At 44.8% G+C, this 20,089-nt stretch overlaps 1 protein-coding gene across 1 annotated transcript; it reads right to left on the reverse strand.

Annotated features, from left to right (window-relative positions):
- Positions 1-1,766: 1,766 nt before the first annotated feature.
- On the reverse strand, positions 1,767-18,196 carry LOC6641254. Its single transcript, XM_023175234.2, is given in 11 exon segments — positions 1,767-2,986; positions 3,058-3,911; positions 3,979-6,056; positions 6,156-6,319; positions 6,391-6,592; positions 7,941-8,297; positions 8,367-10,018; positions 16,011-16,261; positions 16,263-16,312; positions 16,369-17,198; positions 17,304-18,196. Coding segments are annotated over 11 exon segments (8,223 nt in total). The 5' UTR covers positions 18,044-18,196; the 3' UTR covers positions 1,767-1,941.
- Positions 18,197-20,089: the final 1,893 nt, after the last annotated feature.

The raw sequence follows: 20,089 nt of genomic DNA on the forward strand, positions 1-20,089 counted from the left end.
TTCTTCATTTCATATAATTTGTCAGTTTTTCATTTTTCTTTTTTATTTTTGTTATAATCGATAATTTGATTACGCCATATGTATATATCATTTGGATCAGCGTATTGTTCTTCATCTCGTTTGTTTTTATTATTTTTTTTTCATGTGCTTTTGCCGCATTTGTCGTCATCAATCGGCTTTAGTATTATTATTATTATCATTATAATTTAGTTTTAGGTTTCTTTTTTTCTTTTTTCATTAATTGTAATATTATGTTCATTTCAAGTATGTATATATATATATAGACCAATTCTCGCTTTAATATTATTATCATTTGGTTTGGTTTATGATGTGTGAGTCTGTATATATTCATATATATATATATATATGCATATAGCTTGTTTAATATAACTTTTTTTTTCATTTTGTTTTGTTTATAATTTACATCAAATTATACTTGTAATATTATATCTATATGTGTATTATATATATATATTTATATGTATATAAATATATATGCAAAAAAAAAAGAAAAAAAAAACAATGCATATTTTCCACAATTTTGAATCTTGGTTTTTTTTGGGTATTTTTTAAATTTCTCCTTCATTTTGCATTATGCTTGAGCTAAGTTCCTGATAGATCGGTCGTATATGTATATTTAGGACACACATATGCATAAGTGCCATATACATATATGTATATGCATGTGTGTGTGTGTGTGGGTTTGTCCTCTGTCTGGTTTTATGCATTTTCAATTATATTCTTTTCGGGTTTTAGCTAGCAATATGTATTTAATTAGTTGGTATTTATTCGTTCAGATTTTTACTCCTTATCGCTGAGTTTGTATTTGTTCACTTTTTCGGGGTTCGGGCTTCGTTTCGGTTGTGTGGGAGAGGTTATTGAGATTAGCCGAATTTTATATTTTTTTTATTTCCGTTCCGTTTTTTTCGTTTTCTTTTTTGTTTCTTTCGTATTTTTGTACTTGTTTATATAATTTCTCTTTTCTCACATGGTGTAAAAATAGCAATGAATTATCATTTTCTTTTTTATTATTATTTTTATTATTATAAGTACAATATTTTATATATTCCTTTATACAAACTCAGCGGCAAAATGGCACAAGAAAACAAAAAAAAAAAAAGGAAACACAAAACAAAACAAAAACTAAAAAAAACATCGCTTACATTTTGTGTGTATTTTTTCAGTTGTCCATTTATAATATTTGTGTAAGTTTTTTTTTCTTCTTTATTTTTACATCTATACATATTTTTTCCTTTTTTTTTTTTAATATTATTATATTATTGTTACAAAATCATATATAGTATAAGTATATATATGTATATATATTGTTTGCCAGCCATTTTAGATGAAAAACCAATTTACACTTAAACATATTGGCACACTTTTTGGTTGTTCGATTTATATAGAAATGGAAACTACACTCAGAGAAATGGGAAAAAATATATATTACAGAGCGTCTGGAAAACAAATGAGAACTGAATAAAGGAAAAATGTAATCTGGAACCGAACGGAACAGAATCAATCTTTATTATCACTTATCTGAAAGTCCATGTATCTATGAATTTCATTCACAATCGGATTGAGAACATATATGAATCGCAGGGATAAGTTAACTATATGAACTTCAATAGTCCGAAATTAACTAAAAGGTATCTTCTGAGTGTGTTTTTTTATTTCTGTTTTTTTCGGATTTAGCTTTGTAAACAGCCATAATTTATTTTCTTTCTTACTGGAACCAAGAACCAAAAGTAAATAGGAAAAGAACATAAAACAGTAAATAAATTTAATTGTTACGTTTAAAACATGTTTTGCGCTTAATATTGAACTATACTCATGAAGGAGGAGGATGGAGGATGGAGGATGGGAGAAGGATGAGGAAGCATGGAGAAGTTGGTTTTGCAATTGGCTTTGCACTTTGTCCCGGGTTTCATCTGTCTAAGCCTAATAGTAGGCTGGGAAAGGGTGATAGTTTGTCGGATTGGAAGCATGATGATTGGCCGAGGGTAGAACCGGCGGTGGTCTCACACCCGGATGATAATTACTGGAAGCCACCTGATGGTAAGCCCCAAAACTGCGTGCCATGTGACGATTTTGGGCAGCCGCCGCTGCCGATTCGCCAAGCAGACGCGATTGATCCGCCGATCCAAGCAAACGATTATTCTGCTCCATCAGCAAGTGGGCAGTGGGATCGACTAGCAGACGATGCTGATCGGCAGCCGCATTCGAGGCGGCCAATATGCGATGCTGTTCCACAGTCGACAGCAATCGATGATGCTCGAGACTCTCGCGACTCTGATGTTGCATCTGGGACGAGAGGAACGAACGATTATTGCCCACCGACATGGCATTGGCCGTATTGGGGGTCAGGTCCAGTGAGGCCATGCGCAGCATGTCGTGGTGCGGATGATTGTAGGGCAATTGTGGTGGCGACGACACCACATAGTTGGCCGTTCGACTCAGGTCCACTGAGGTGGTCTGATCGTGCTCCTGCTCGCCCAATTGTTCGCTCAGCATGTTATGCATGGCCGCCGCCGACTGATGCTGTTGCATGGCCAATTGACTGCCGTGTCCATGGCCGCCATGCTCCTGCTGATGCACCACCGACGACGACGAGGGCCCAGCCTGCTGCTGGCTCTGCGCCTGTTGGCTCTGCTCGCGGTCGGAGAGTATGTCGTAGATGTGATGATGGTAGCGACTGCTGGGCAACTGGAAATTGTGATGGTAATTGCTGCTCGACGCATTTGAACGGGAACTCATGTCCAGACCCTGCAGATCGGACATGTCATTGGCGGCGGCGCTTGCCGCAGCTGCAGCAGCCGCTGCGGCACTGACCGCTGCATTGCTATTGCTGCCACTCTGACGATATTCGGCCGGTGAGTCAAGATCCTGGCTGTTGTACTTCAAATTGCTGGCCATTGTCTCGTACTTGGAGTACATGAGATCGATCTGTGACTGGGGGAATTTCATGCGCATATCCTGGCCGGCACTGTGGAAGGCAAAAGCATGGGTAAAATCAGTTCAAAAGTGTTCCCCTCCCCCACTCTCTGAGTTAGTTACCTATTCTGTGGCATTATGCTATTCTCCTCATCGCTGGACATTTGATTGTGCCGCGAGATGTTGTGGCGTCTGTCCTGCTCCTGATCCTGGACAGCTCGCTTGTGGCGCATCATGTCACCGTTGAAATTGTAGCGAGGTATACTCGGCGAGGAGGCGGGTGAGATAAGCTCATGCTCGGGATATGTGCTGCCAACACTGGAGGCCTGTCGTCTTTGGGGTTGCAGTGCCGGCAGCGGTGATGAGGCCGACATGCTATTGGTAGCCCCAGCTCCAGGTGGAGGACCACCGCTGCCGCCACTGCCGTTGCCACTGCCGCTGCCACCTCCGCCGCCGCCGCCGCCACTTGAACTACCAGCCGGAGTACTATTCGAGCCGGGTCCAGCACCATTGCCAGACCCAAACATGCCACCGTAATCACGGCCAGGCGATATGGGTGGCGGCGAGGGCGGCGTACGATGATGCGACGACGAAAAGCCATCGGAATCGGGATGCTGGGGCCTTTGTGGTGTGCTGCCCGCATCGACATCGACATCGTTCTGATTTTGATTACTCTGCGGATTGGTGGGAGTGGACGCGCTCGGTGAGATGTTGCAGGCACCCTGGAACATGGGCAACGGCGGGATTTGCATTGGGAAGTTGCCCAGATTCTTAATCATTTTAAGCTCATTCTCCAGATTGTCCATCGGTCCGCCAATGCCAGATCCACCGCCATTAGCACTACCAGAATTAGCCGAACCGCCACCACCACCACCACCACCAGATTCCCCTCCTCCTCCACCAGCGAAATGTTGAGCCTCCGCATCCACATGGGCACTCATTGGGCTGTCGCCACTGATGTGATTCTCGGTGGGTACCTAGCGAGAGAGAGCGGGAGAGAGAGAGTGTTAATGAGAGATTTTAAACCATCATTCTTTTAATTACCTTCATGTCATCGCTCTCGTTGTCAATCATATTGCCAACGGAGTTGAGGGCCGCCTCTACCAGCATGCTGGCCGATGAGGAGCCAGCTCCAACACCGGCTCCGCTCAGTCTTGCATTGGCATTGCTGTAGAACGAGCTCATAAAGGATTGCGAATGGGCCAATGAGTTCATTTGCATTTGCGTCTGCGACTCAGGAGGCGCCGAACCACCATGTCCATCCTCTGCTCCTCCACCAGTGCCAGTGCTACCACCGCCGCCGCCGCCGCCTGGTTCTGCTCCTCCGGTGGACGGACCGGTGGGCGTTAGGGGCCCACCGCCACTGCCGCCGCTTGAGCCGTTCCCCGCGGTGGTATTGTGATGATATTGCGACATGGCGGCAGCAGCGGCCGCTGCAGCAGCAGCTGCTGCCGTATTCGATTCGACAACATCCAGGAACGAGCTGTTCTCATCCTCCTCCCGACTGTGCGAACTGTGTTGCTGTTGCTGTTGCTGCTGGTGGGCATGGCTGGCACTGGCACTGCTCATTAGACGGGCCAGGAAATCACGATTCTGTCCCAGGAGCTTGCTATGCTCATCCACCACAGCACTGGGCGGCACAGCGAAACCTAAGTCCTGGCCTGCTCCACTGCCTGGACCGCCGGCCAGTTGACCGCAGGGCACAGATGCTTCGTTTGCGGCTGCCGCTGCTGCAGCAGCTGCTGCTGCTGCCGCAACATCGACCGGATCGCTTAGATGACGATCATCGGCGCCAATCCACTTTTTGCTGCCCTTGCTGACAACCAGATTCTGGCCAAGAGTGGCCGCATTCATGGACGAGGCATGGCGATAGCTGTTCGGATCGCTGGAGTGCGGTTGCTGGGATTGCGGCGACTGCTGGGCCATGCCACCATGCTGATGGGGATGCGCATGTGAATGGCTGTGGGCCAGATGAGGATGTGAATGGGCATGCGGATGCGTCTGATGCGGATGCGGATGCGAGTGGGAATGTGAGTGCGGATGATGGTGTTGTTGCTGCTGTTGCTGCTGCTGCTGCTGATGATGGTGATGGTGATGATGGTGATGCGAGGGCGGATCATCGTCCTCCTCATCATCGTCGTCATCGTCGTCCATGCCAACGCCAACGCCCACACCGATGTGACCCATCATGTGGCCCAGTTTGGCGGGATCTTCGCCGGCACCGGCCATGGCCGAGACTGCTGCCGCGGCGGCCACCACTTGCTGCACTTGCTGCTGGGCACTCAGTCGCTGGGCGGTTGTGGTGAGGAACGATTCCACCAGACTGAGTTGGGCATTCTGTTTGCGTCGCACTTGCTCCAAGCGCACTGAGTCCTCATCATCGTCGGCATCTGGGTGGAGTTGTTGCTGCTGCTGCTGCTGTTGCTGCTGTTGTTGCTGCTGATGGTGGCCATGCAGCGGATGTCCGTGCAGGCCATGATGGCCATGGTATTGACTCTGCTGCGACGCTTGATGCGGGTGAGGAACATGTGAATTGGATGATGTCTGATCGTGATGCAGCTGACCGGATTGTTGTTGCTGCTGTTGCTGGTGGCATTGCTGTTGCACATGGCTGGCGTGTTGTTGCAAATGGTGTTGTTGTTGTTGCTGCTGATGTTGCTGCTGCTGCTGTTGATTTAGTTGCTGTTGCTGCTGCTGCTGCTGATGTTGTTGTTGTTGACTCAGTTGTTGTTGCTGTTGCTGCTGCTGTTGCTGCTGTTGCTGGTGATGTTGCTGCTGTTGACCGTGACCAGCGGATGCTGGTGGTTCCTTCTTGCGTTTTCTTTTTCGCCCCTGCTGCCCACCAGACACGCCCATTCCAGGCCCGGACACTGACCCAGAAACCGATCCGACTGACGCTGCTGCAGCTGCTGTTGGCACTTTCTCACCAAATATGCTGGAAATTTTCGAGCTAAGTAGCGACAGATTTGGCTCATTCCGACACAGATCCTTAATCGATTTGCCGCTCTTCTTTATGGCCTCGAAGATGTTGTCATCGCTGAATTCAGTGTCGCTTTGCATCGAACTGCTGAGCATTGAATTCTGATCCTCCAGACTCTTGCGCCGGCGACGCGGTGCTTGCTCTGTGAACGAGGAGACAAGATCAACAGCCGCATTAGGCCGTGCCATATGCGACTGTGCCTGCCGCTGATCTGACTGTGCCTGCTCTGGCTGCTGCTTACCCAAAAAGTCCACCTTCATTCCCCCCGAATAGGCATCGAACGTGTACGCCACACTTCTCTCGATTTTCGGCATCTGCTCCTGGGTGTAATTGTGGACCTTCTTGTAATGGAACTGCAGGCACTGTTTGGTGGTGAAGGCCGCATTGCACTCAGGTTCCGCACACCTAAAAAAAACACGCGAAAATTTGGTTATAGTCTGCCTGATCGATTCGATTTTGTTTTGCTAGTGACTCACTTGAATGGCCGCACTCCAGAGTGCGTTAGCATATGAATCTTTAGATTGCTACGATTCTGGAAGAGTTTCTGGCACCGCGGACAACTAACCACCGTTGAGTTGCGGCTGTGCACCTCCTTCGAATGGCGCTGCAATGCCGCACGCGATCCTAGAAGTTTTGAACATAATTTACACTGAAAATCTCGTAAAACTTCAGCCATATCTAAAATGAAATTGTATGAAGAAAATGAAATTTTCGGATTGTGGTGATTTTAAGAAAAAGGAAATTAGTGATTACAGAAAAATCCAGAGTAACGAACGAACAAACGCAATCAACACAACAAACAACGAACGAACGAACAAACTAATCCAACACAAAAGACAATAGCACAAAATGCACTTGAATGACTAGACTAAAAAAAACAAAAGTCGCACGAAAAAAATACGAAACATAAATAATGAAATCAATGTAAAACTAAAATATATAAAACTCAAAGCAAACTCAAAGCAAATCATTCACTAAAAGCGATTATACAATGCAAGATTATGGATGGATATATAGGATATATGTGGGCAGAGATGGCAGAGTTAGGCGGAAGGTTTAGGATATTCTTGTCCAACTAACAATGAGATATTGCCTATAAGAAGTTTGCCGAACCTAAAATGGTGCAGGGATCCTTTAGTGGGAGAAGCATCAGAATATCAAAGACATGTGTTTTCCATGATTATGAATAAGAACAAAGTTCAAGAGTGTTTGAAATCGGATTTAGACATATTAGACTAATATTCAGAGAGCACTCTAAAGTCTCTCTCAACAGAATTATTTTTGTTTATCTTTCTCGAAATCTCGAAGGGCATTTGCTGTATAGACAGGATCTCTTTGGATCAGTTACGGGAAGTCACTTTTTCAAGTCGATCTGTCTGAGGTGGGAAATGGGAAGGGTGGTGGGTGGTATGGGGTCAGGATTAGTATTGGGATCTTTCCTTTAAAATACTTGCTAACAATATAATTAATAACTAAAAGCAAACTAGAATTTGATTACACAAATAATTTGAACCAATTGGTGGGGGGAGCAAAACTGAAAATAATGAAGGCAAGGGGTAGATGAGTGATGCGTTTACATAATTTTCAATGTGTGGCGTGTGTGGTGAGTTGTGGTGAATTGTGGTGTGGCTGCTTAGAGTACAGTTTGCATACATATACAAATGGTATGGTTAGTTTGTTGTCTTTAGAGCTAAGCGGTTGTTACGATATTGGCAATATTAGTAGATAGTTACATACATATACATACATACGATATTCGTAATGTCAGTGTGTGGGTGTGTATTGTGTGTGGGTGTGCAGAAGCATATGCGACGAGGCTTACAATTGAATACGCTGCTAGGACTTTTTATTATTAATTGTTGCATTCGATGCAAAGGTTATTATTTGTTTAGATTAGATGTTATTTACGCTTACGATATATGGCACACATCTACGTGGTTACATGGTGTTTTTTTTACGTTTACGATCTTCTATATGCTCTTATGTATGTTATGCATTTTAGTATGATCATTTGCTCTCAACTTACCGCTATGCATGCGCTTAATGTGCGCCTTCAATTTCTGCGGCTGGCAGAATTTTCGACCACAAAAATCACAGACGGGTCGCGAACGATTCGGATTCGAGGCACAGCCGTAGGTGCGATGCATTTCCAGGTAATTGAGACGCAGGAAGAATTTATTACAAAACTGACACTGATAAGCCCCCTTGCCGTCATGCTTCTCGGCGGCATGCTTCATGATGTTATCCTTGCCAAGTACCGCCTCGCCGCACACTTTACAATGGTATTTACGTATGGTTAGACTCATCGATGGATCATGGAAGACAGAGCAATGGGTGCGATAGTATAGCGGATGTTCAAACTTGAGATTGCAACCCCCGCAGGCTGTAATAAAGACAAAAATATACAATACGATAATCCATTAAACTGGCTTGCCCCTCCCCCCCCACTCACTTGTTTTTTCCGTGTGCTTTTTGCGCCACATGGTGTTGCAATCATCACTCCAATAGAGCAACTCCATGCCATTTCGAAGCTCTCGACAACTGACAAAATACGCTTGCCTATCGATGGACACCAGGTTGACGTTGCGCTCCTCATAGCTGGGAGCCGGTCGAATGAAACGTAGCCAATTGGAGGCATTGGGATTGTCGCAGCACAGCAGATATGACTTATCCGCCCCGGCCTCACACATCTCGAATATCCATTTCATGTCGCTGCCCTCGCGCACCTCGCCGGTCTGCACTGGCTGACCGATCAGGGGTCCCAGTTTGGTGAACGCGCGGACCTCGGTGCGAGCAAAGACACCCGTGACATTTGGCTCCACATTGTGCAGTTCAAATTCAGCTGGCACTGATGCCTCAGCGAAGGTGATCAGCGGTTTTGTTTCCAGTTCCGAGAGCTGAGATGAATCGTCCATGTCGAGATCCTCCATATCCTCGTCATCGTCGTGTCCCCGTGGTCGGCCACGTTTCGCCTGACGCTGGGCATCTGCTTTCAGTTTGGCCAGTGCCTCCAAATTTCGACGCTCAATCCATTCGGCCAGGTCGACGGCATCGGTGACATTGCCGCAGGCATTTCGCAGCGGGCACATCTTGTGATCATGCGTGATGGAGCATTCGCGACACGATTGCTGCGAACGGAAGGCTATATCATGCTCGTCCTCTTCCTCGACGAAATTCTGCTCCATTTTCATTTCGCGGGCCAGAGCCTCTTCGTCCAGTTCCTCGTCGTCGTCATCGTGATCGTCGGCGCCGTTGTCACCCAAACGATCGGTGCCATCGTCCGGCTCATCATAGGAATTGGGAGGCATCATTACATGCTGGCTGGCCGCCTTCGCCGCAGCGGCCGCCTGCAATTTCTTGCTTTGGCTCTTGGAGCGCACATGAAAGTTGCCCAGTTGTCCATTGGACGCATCGACAGTGTCCACTGTGGTGCCTGCTGATGGTACACCTACTCCCGCTCCACCAGTTCCCACCATGTGACCATGCTGCTGCTGCTGCTGTTGCTGATGATGGTGATGATGGTGTTGCTGTTGCTCCTCGTCATCGTAGTCCTCATCGCTGGCTGCTGCTGCTGCCGCCGCCGCTGCTGCCGCTGCTGCAGCTGCTGCTGCTGCTGCCGCTGCAGCTGCCTTCTTCAGGCACAAGGCATTCGGGAGAACCGAGTCCTTGCTACTGGCTTCCAATTCGCTTTTTATTTTCTCCGCTATGCGACAGTCAAGCACTTCGGGCAGTGCTGAGGCAGAGGCAGCCGCAGCGGCTTTTAAAGCTGCTGCCGCTACCTTGGCCTCCTGTTTCTTGGATTTGGCGAAATTGTTGCCATTGCTGTTGTTGCTGGCACTGCCATTTCCATTGTTCGAGTAGCCTCCCTTCGATTTGCTGCCACCGAAACCATTGAGAGCATCTGTGGGGAACTGCACCCGCTTCTTGTAGCGCTTACGTTGAGGTGGTGTGGGCGTTGCCATTGAGGCAGAAGCCACAGAAGCTGCATCTCCATTGCCATTCTCAGCTGGCTGAGCAAAGTCCTTGACACTGAGATTTGGTTCCAACTTGAAGTTGCCATCGAAACCTTTGGTGGGCGTGTGCGCTGGTGATGGGGGCGGCAGACTGAAATGCAAAAGGATTTCCATTAGATGTGTCACACTAATTAAAGCATTACGAAACTATATCTAAGACCAACATTCATGTGCAGACTAATCCTTTTATATGCATTTCTATGGTTGATAAAAGACTCTCATGAGCTCTTATTGCTTGATTAGTATGTGTGACTTTTGCTAGTCTCTGCTTAATATGTTGCTATTTAATATTATTTGTAAGAGGGAAAATTACAGTTGGGGATTATTACGGCTAAGGGCCCCGTGAACTCCTGTTAATTCCACGTAGTTATATTTTCGAAGACTATATGAGATACATTGAGTTTAAGTCTCCCATAACCATTGAAGGTTATCAAATGTTAAAGAAATTGAATTCAAAACATTCAAATTTGGGTATAAACAGCTTGTTGCTTATGAGAGTAAGTGAGATAGTCTCTATTGTAAAACAGATAGGCACGATAAGCCATAGGCGGATATAGAACTGCGAAATGAAGGAACTTTGCCCCATAAAGTATGCAATAGAATGGAAAAGTATTCATTATTTGCAAGAAATTAACATATAACTTTTCGTATGCCTTGTGACTATAAAAATTTTCACTTGCTGGATATATTAAACTAGAAATGGGTCGATATGTAGATACATTTGAAAATATATCTTTCTACTCTCATGGTTGGTGGTGTCACGTTCGCATTTTCATCTTGATGCTGAGATTTTTACTTATTATTATCTGTTTCGCCATTCTCTAACCCTCAGCATCTCATCTATGCACGATGTCTTTGTCAGTTCGTTTGCTTTTGGCTTTTGGCTAGTAGTATCGACTTGCGTTTAATTAATTTCTCTATTCGGTTTCTGTGCTGCTTTGGCTGGGTGGGTGGGAAAAAATGAGCTATGGGTTGGAGAGACTGATGGAGAAACCAGAACTGATCGATATGAAGAACTCAAGCAGCCTAAACTAGTTGAGAATTACAATCAATTAAGGCACAAGTAAGACTAGTTTGCCCTTAAATATATTAAGATTAAGTCCAAGATCGTTGGTCAAGTTCAAATATAGTTCCCTTCAAATGCATATATTTTGTTTTTAGGAGCAACTAGTTGTCGCATTTTTTCAGATTTTTATCATTGTTTTGTTTTGGTGTTTTCGTTTTATTTCCATGTCATTTCTAGCCGCATTTCTACCTTACCAAGCGATGAGAGATGGTTGGTTGGGTGGATGGTTAGGTTAGGCTACAATTACCACCTGCTATGTAGATACAAATAGTCGTTTGTATGTGCACTGACTGTCCTTGCACCCAGTCCAAAGTTGTTCGCCCACTTCTATAATGTTTCACATATGGCCCGCCCACTTCCTGCGCCCTTTTTGCCACACTGGCACAGGACATATATGTACAGGAAATTCATCAGGCGGCATAGAACGGGCAAACGAGCAAACGCTAAGTGTAATACAACGTTGGCAAGTCGAGATGGTGATGGGAACTGCACATGGTCCACACCAAAACACACACACATACAAGCATACAACATGCTCCTTCTTCAATGTCTGTGTGTTTGTGTTATCCTTCATTAAATCCTCCACCTTAGGACCTTAACAACAATATCGAAAACAGCGGCGCAGCAGCCAACAGCAGCGAGCGAACGATACCAAACAGTCAGCCAGTCGTTCGTCTCCCCACCCAACCACCCAACCACCCATCATTCCCACCACTTACCCTACTCTACTTTATCTCCCACTCCCTCAGCCTCCCCCCCCCACCCCCACCCCACCAATTTGACCGCAGCAGCCATCAGAAGCGACAACAGAAACAGCGGCAGCTGGTTGAGCATTGGCCATGGTGGGTTCAGTTGAATTCTGGGTTGGATTTTACCATTTCTCTGCTACGGTTTCTGTTTCTCTTTCTCTGTGTGTGTATGTGTGTGTGTGTGTGTGTGTGTGTCTCTCTACTGCTTTGCCATTAATGTGCTGCTTGAGGGCGATTTGGGGGATGGCTGGGGGTTGAGTTGAGTTCAGTTGGCATTGGGGGTTGAGTTTGTGTTTTGGTTTGGGTTTTTGGGAGGTTTTCGGTTTCTGTATCGTGTGCGTTGCTCGTTGGCGCATTAAGTACACTCATCCTTGCATACACACACACACACACACACACAGACACACACACACAGACACACACAAAGACAATCGCAGAAACAGTTTTGTGCTTTTTGGTGAATATTTCGCAGAAATTGGCGACACGGCGAATACGAAATGCGAATTGGCAATAGCTGACAGGGCAAAAGGCATTTTGCACAGTGGTTGAGACTTATCTATTCGCCTGTGTCTCAGTGTCACTCCCTCCTATGTCTTTTTAGTTCTATGTCACTAACTCCCTTTCTTCCTTTCTTCCTCTCTTTCTGCCTTTCTCTGGCTAGTTGCTATGGGAAATGAAAGTAGATGCAAAATGTAACTCAATAGAAACCAGAATAGTTCTGACACATCTCACTAACTTATATCTACATATGTGCATATGGAAAGGATAATTCAAAATTCAGTCGATTGAAGAAAGTTAACCAACTTAGATACATAAGAAGAAGAAGTTAACTAAACTATCGTCTCATTGGCTTTACTTCAAGATCAACTCAGACATACAAAATATATTAAATAATATCATCATCCAAAGGTTTTCAAAATAGATTAAGGCTCTCTAGAGCCGCTCGCTTGAGAATTATCTCAGATTCAATAGTTTGGAATAGTTTGGCTATGGGAAATAAATTTCTTGTCTATAAATTTCTATACTCAAACGATTTTATTAAGGATCCTGTTCCTTCATATGGTGCTCTTTGTTGTTTTTGCTTTCTACGATTCACATGAAGCGGACAAATGGCGCGCTCGAGTGCAATAGCAACAACTTGGCATAAGGCGTGGCAACAACAACAACTTTGGCTAACGGGGTAAAGTGGGGCAAATGGTAGAAAATTCGCGACGCATGATGCGTGGTTGAAGACGGAGGGCGGGAGAGAGAAATGGGGTATATGGGTGAGCGGAAAGCAGGAACTCTCCCACTCTCAATCTTCCTCTTTGCCTGCTGCATGTGTGTGTGTGTGTGTGTGCGCGACATGGCATGCAAATGCATGCGAAATGCCGTTATTGCACCAACAACAAGAACAACAACAGCAAAGATATTGCTTGAGTGTGTCCTGTGTATGCGTGTGTGTAGCTTTTTCCGCTTCCGCTGACACGACGACGACGACAACGACGACAACGACGATGGCGATGGCGACGAGGACGATGACGATGACGATGACTATGCCACACAGCGGGCTATGGCTCCTCCATGGCAGAGTAGGCAAAACATGAAAGCGCCGTTGCATGCAACCGCACGAGTACCGCATTTGTGCCTTTGTACCCAGAGCCAGGCATCCAACCAGCCAGCCAGCCAGCAGCAGGTCCAGAAGAGCCCCAAAGAGTGGAATGGAAGAAGGATGAGGAGGCAAAGGAGGTGGCGGAGGATTAAGGCAAGGGTCGGAGAAGGAGCTGCTGTTGCTGCCTGATGCACTCGGGCATGAATCGCTTTTACATGGCATCGCTTTTGTGCCGCCGCGTTTGCCTTGCCAACACCACGTCAGAGTCATGTATGTGTCGGTGTGTGTGTGTGTGTGTGTGTGTGTGTGTGTATGCATGTATGCATGTACCTCCAGCACTTAGCCACCCCTTTTTGGCAGTCAGCCCCCCCAAAAAGCTTTCTCCTTCTTTATAAATGTACATATGTATATATTCCTATAAGTATGTGTGTGTGTGTGTGTGTGTGTGTGCGTTTGTGTGTGTGTGTGTACGACTCGCAACTATCAACAATCCTGGGCCAAACGAAGCGTTGCCATATCTTTTGCTGGTTTTACGGCTTTTGTTCTGCTTCTTCTGTTTCCCTTCTTTGACGCTTTGTATATGCAGCACGCTGTGTGCTCTCGCATTCGCAGCGAATAAAGTTCAAAGAATGAAATTCGAATCAAAGCAACATCATTCTTCTTTTTTCTCCCTATTTTCATGTACATATATTTCATTTTCCAACAAGTTCACCAACCACTTCAGTCTACAGTGGCCCGCTAATACATAAAACTATCCCAGGAGCTAAATTAAGGATCGTCTGGATGAAATGAAGCATCGATCAAGCCTTTTTCTAAGCATTTCAACCATTCTGGTTGAATTCGTTAAGTATTCAGGGTTTTTTTTGAAGATCCATTTGGGCATTGAAGTTACATTTAAGGATATTAATACTATTTGATCAGTATGATGACAATCAGTATCCTTTATCTTATATGTCTTTGGAATCAGCAGGTTTCAGATCATTTGGGAGATATTTTAAGAACTACCAAGTCTGGATTTTCGATTAACATTGCAAAACACTTGAAAAGTTGCAAACTATTTCAAAACTAGAACCAGTTGAGAATTATAAACAAGTGAAACGAAAAAGGGAAGTATAGCCTACAACTCCATAGTTTTGGTTTTAATAAACAAAAAAGCGTAAAGTTAAAAAATACGTCACAAAAATAGATTAGAATACATTTATTAGGAAATGTTAATGAAAATATTAATAGTTTCGGAGTCGGAGTAGAATTTTTGAAAAAGTCTTCAAATATATAATTTCTAACTCATACGAGTTGAACGATCAAGAAAAGAATTTAGAAATTGTTCAGTTTCAGTAAATTTCAGCAAAGACTTTTGCTCTATCAAGTTTGGGCCTTAATACTGAATGCTGAATTTAAAAATGATTCCAGTTTCTAAGCAAGCGTAGAATATCGGTTAGATATATGCCACATTCATATAAAACAGGCCAGGTTAAAACTGCCTTTCATTTTCATTGAAATGTAACATTGTTCAGTTTAGTACAGTCCCAAAATATACAAAAAGTCTCATGTTAGATCATATTTGAATGAAATTCTAAATTAAAAAAAAAAATAACGATTTCTTTTTTCCTTTTGTCCATCCACTATATAAGGCATACTAAAACACGTCGGGACAATGTTTGGAAAGGGCCGTTTGTTTGCCATGACTGCAACTCTGTCCTTTGTTGGATATTGCATTTATTATGATCGAAAGCGACGCTTGGATGCCCAGTACAAGTTCAAGGTGCATCAACGACGTCTGGGCGAGCGATCCATCTTCGAAACAGTTCATGAGGCATTTATACAAGAGCCCTACAACGCCTTGAAAGGAGGGAGCAAAGTGGAATATGTACCAGCTCCCTTGAATATTCTGGATAAATATAATAGACTTATTTCTCCGGTCTACCAAAAGACCCGTGAAGTTACCGAGCAATTAAAGGTCTTCAATAGATTTCAAATGGATAATTTCACATTGAAAGATAAATGTCGAATGGTTAATTATCTATTACGCCATGTCTATTTGGGTGAAAACTATGTGAGACGTGGCCAATATAGACGAGCAGTGCGTCATTTTGTCTACTCGCTTCTGATTTGTGCCGATCCCGGCATATTGTTTGTCAAGTTACACAATGCATTGCCAAATGAAGTGTTCTGTAGGATTTTACGCACAGTTGACGCATATATCCAAGCGAATGGCGCAAGCACGATTGATATCGAATCCTCTGAAAGTTCCTATGCCGATGACTTAAGTATTTATCAAAATTAGCACTCCAAGCTCTATTCGAAATAAATCGGAAATGAGGGGCAAAAAACACTCTGGAAGCAATCAATCACTGGGATCTTTTACGACATTGTGTGTATCTTTTGACGGACCATTTACCCACTTACTACATTGTATGGATTTACTTCGTACATCTCTCTCTCTCTTCCCCTCTATACATTATCCATTTTACCATTTTTGTGTACAAATATATACACCCAACTGTTATTTGCTGTTACATATATATATATTAAGTGTTATCCTTGAGTTAGACTCGTTAAGGGCATGCTTGAAAGATTTGAGAAAGTCTTGAGAGAAACCTTTTACCCCTTTCACCCGTTTCACCCTTTCAATTTTCATGTTTTCTTAACTCTAATTTCAAGAAACTTTTGTACTCACTTGTTCAGCCGATCGGTATCATTGTCAGCTAGATTTAGTAAGTAGGCAACAAATTCAACATCATTTTTGAATTGTAAACGTGTCCGCATATGTTCCCATTTTTCGGCATTTTTGGTGCCTATATAGATGTTTTTACTGTAGTTCTGATGGCGATATTTTCTCCTTTCGCTGGCAGCGCTGCCGACACTTGATTGTGATTGTGAATGGTGTTGCAATTGTTGTTGCTGCTGTTGTTGTTGCTGTTGATGCTGCTGTTGCTGTTGTTGCTGCTGCTGTTGATGATGTTGCTGCTGCTGGGAATGCTGTTGCTGTTGTTGCTGCTGCTGCTGCTGCTGTTGTTGTTGTTGTTGTTGATGACTAGATGAGCCATTTGAGCTATTTGGATTACGCGACATTTGCTCATTATTACAATTGCTGGCATGATTGCTATTGTTGGTGGTGGAAAAGCTGGCATTACTGAGACTACTGGAAGCTGGTAGAGCCACAGTATTACCATTACCGCTAACCATATCCAATGCAGATGAATTCTGATTATGTTGCTGCTCCAATTGAGCACTCAATTTGGCAGCCGCTGCAGCAGCAGCAGCTGCGGCGGCGGCAGCAGCCACTGCACTCATATGGAGGCCACTACTTTCGGCAGCAGATGATCTGGTTAGATGGGCAGAATTCAGATGACGACTATTGCCGGCCTCATCATCATCGTCATCATCATCGTCCTCGTCATCGTCGTCGTCTTCATCTTCGCCGTCATTGTCATAGTCGGCCTGTTGCTGCTGCTGTTGCTGTTGCTGATGTTGTTGCTGCTGTTGATGATGCTGCGGCAGAACATGGCGCAGGTCTGTGGGCGTTTGATCATGTCCATTGTCTTGTTGTTGTTGTTGCTGCTGCTGCTGTTGGTGTTGGTGTTGATGTTGCTGGTGTTCTTCTTCGTCCTCATCGTCATCATCGTCATCGTAATCGTCTTCATCATCGTCTTCTGCTGGCTGCTGTGATTGCTGCTCTTCCAGATGATCTCTTGACTTGCTGCTGCTGTTGTTGTTGCTGCTTGTGTTGTTATTGTTATTATTGTATTGTTGTTGTTGTTGCTGCTGTTGTTGTTGTTGTTGCTTGCCATTGTGCAAAGCATTCACAGCTGCTGCCACAACAGCGGCTGCTGCTTGAGCTTGCGCTTGCGCCGCTGCTGCTGCTGCTGTGCGTTGCTCTTCTGCTGCTGCCGCTGCCGCTGCTGCTGCTGTAGCTGCTGCTGCTGCTGCTGTCGCTCCATCAACATCATCGTCATCATCGTCGTCTTCATCCTCTTCCTCTTCTTCCTCCTCCTCTTCCTCCTCCTCCTCGTCGTCATCATCGTCTTCCTCTTCATCGTCATCGTCATCATCGTCGAGACTACTTTGTGAGCTGCTGCTGCTAGCACTATTATTGCTGTTGTTGTTGTTGTTATTATTGTTGCAACTATCATGCTGAGGTTGTTGTTGTTGTTGTGATTGATGTTGCTGCTGGTGCTGTTGTTGTTGTTGCGCTCCCCCCGAATTGCTACTACTTCCACTTAATGCCGCTGCCGCTGCGGCAGCTGCTGCGGCTGCTGCTGCCGCAGCGGCGGCTCGACTTAGGAATGGTGGGCGTGGCACTAATGGCGTATCGGAATTATCAGAGCTATCATTAAAATCGAATGCACTGAAATCGGCATTTGGATTTGGATTTGAATTCGAATTGGAATTGGCTGCATTTGCAATTGGATTTGTGTTGCTTGTTTTGGACATGCTGCTGGCGTCGCTGCCAACGCTGCTGCAGCGGCTGCGGCTACGTTTATTTCGCGTTGTTGTTGTTGTTGTTACTGTTGCTGTTACTGTTGTTGGTGCGCTTTGCCGAACGCTGCTCAGTTTTTGCTATTTATTGTTGTTATTGCTGGCGCTGTGGCGACGCGAATTGCTGTTGTTGTTGTTGTTGTTGCTGCTCTGCTCTGGCTCTGCTTCCGTCGGTGCCTCTCTTTGCCGTTGCTGCTGTTGTTGCTGCTGTTGTTTCTGCTTCTTCTTCATTATTCTATTCACACAAGTCGCTCGTGCGACACACACTACACTTGTTGTTGTTGTTGCTGTTGTTGTTGTTGTTGTTGTTGCTGTTGTTGTTTTTGTTGTTGTTGTTGTTGCTCTGGTTTTTTATGTTCTTGCATTGCTTGCTTGTTATTCAAGTGCAGCCTTTAGAAGAACAAGAAGAAGAAGTAGAAGAAGATGTATGGGGTTGGTCGAAAGGGCCAAGTCATCGGCAAAGGGAGGATGTCGGACCCGGGGGGGTGGTGGTGGGGGGGGGACTATCTAGCTGAATATCTACTCGCAGCGTCGACGACGACGTCAACGCAGAAGCCACGCAAAATTTCGCAAAGAGATGGTTAGAGAGAGAGAGACTGTGAGTGAGAGAGAGATAGAGAGAGAGCGAACAGCAAAAAAAATACCGTTGTGTTACCGTTACTCGCTAAAGTTCGTACAGTGGGGCTTATTTTTTGCGACGAGTGGCAACACTCTGTGTCCGCGCTTCTCTCTGTGTGTGTGTGTGTGTGTGTGTGCGTGTAGCCACTACACATACATATGTATGTACTTCTTTTTTTATTGTTTTGCCATATTTTGGTTTAAGCTCCAAAAAAAATAACGTACACACACACACACACGCACATACGTATGTGTCTATATGGGGGAAGAAAAAAAATATGAAAAACTAGAAATTTAACTTTTACTTTTTATTAATTCGTTTCGCATGTGTTCAATTTATGAACTCATTTTGCTTGTATTTTCAAATAACATACGTTAAGTAAACACGCACACACCCAAAAGAAAAAAACAAAACCAAAACCAAAAACACAAACAACAAAAACAACAAGCAATTTCTTGGGAGGGGTAAAGGAAACTAAGAAAGAAACAAAACGATTTATGTTGGGTTTTTTTTTGAATGATTGTTTATAATATTAGATTTAAAACTTTTCTTTTTATTGAACGAGAGAGAGGCGAGAGAGAGAGAGAGAGAGAGAGAGAGAGCCTGTGTGGTGGGCGGCGGGTGGTTGGGTTGTAGTATAACAACACCCACCCAATGTCTTGCTCTCAATGAGAACAGCGATAAGGGAGTTGCTGGGGCTAGCTAGTGGTATTGCTGGTGGTGTTGGTGGTGGTGGCGGGGTTTGGTGGTGGTGTCAACGGTGTTGGGTAAGGGGTTCGGCTGGTTGCCTTTTGCTAACGTTGGGGGGGGGGGGCAGGGACCAGGGACGAGGGGCCAGGGGCTCGGGGAGTTGGTCCTGAGGGCTAGACGCCTCGCCTTCGCCGACGCTGCTGCTGCATTTTTTCTTTTCTTTCCTATTATTTCTTGTATTTTTTCCTTACTGCGTTTTTCGTTTTCTCTTTTTTTTTCTTCTATTTTTTTGTTCACATTTTTTTCTCACTTATTCGCACGCACTTTAAAATAATTTATGAAAAAATTAAACTTGTTTTGTTAGTGGCTGCTGTTTGTTATTGTGTTTTTATATGAATCTATTTATATATATATATATATATATATATAAGTATGTGGAGGTTCATATATATCCGCTTTTTGTTGTTGTTTTTTCTATCCTTTTTTTTTTTTTTGCTTCTTTGGGTATGCTATTATTTTCCTCTTTTATTTTCTTTTGGTTAGCTTTTTTGTGAATTTTTATCCGCCGTTTTTATTAGCGTTTTCTCTGCAGCGCTCGTATGCCGTTACTCGCTGGTCGCGACGGAATGAAGGACTTTTTATTTATGTGTATGTCCTCGTCGCAGTCATTCGGTCGGTCGGTTGGTCGGTTGGTTGGATGGTTGGATGTTTCGTTGCTGCCCGCGTTGCTGCTCCTTCTGCTGCTGCTGCTGCTGCTGCTCTTCCTTTATTCACTCTCTCTTTCACTCTCTTTCACTCTGTATGTGTGTGTGTGTGTGCGAAAAAGTTTCAGCGAGCTAACGGCGGCACAGCAAAGGCACATTCATCTCCACACTCACACTCACAGTCACACCCGCACCACACACCTTCACCCTCAATCGACCGCCCACAAGGCACACTGAGAGGCTCACTTACTCGCTAACTCTCTC

The sequence above is a fragment of the Drosophila willistoni genome (assembly GCF_018902025.1).
Source record: "Drosophila willistoni isolate 14030-0811.24 chromosome XL unlocalized genomic scaffold, UCI_dwil_1.1 Seg141, whole genome shotgun sequence".
Classification (NCBI taxonomy): Eukaryota; Metazoa; Arthropoda; class Insecta; order Diptera; family Drosophilidae; genus Drosophila; species Drosophila willistoni.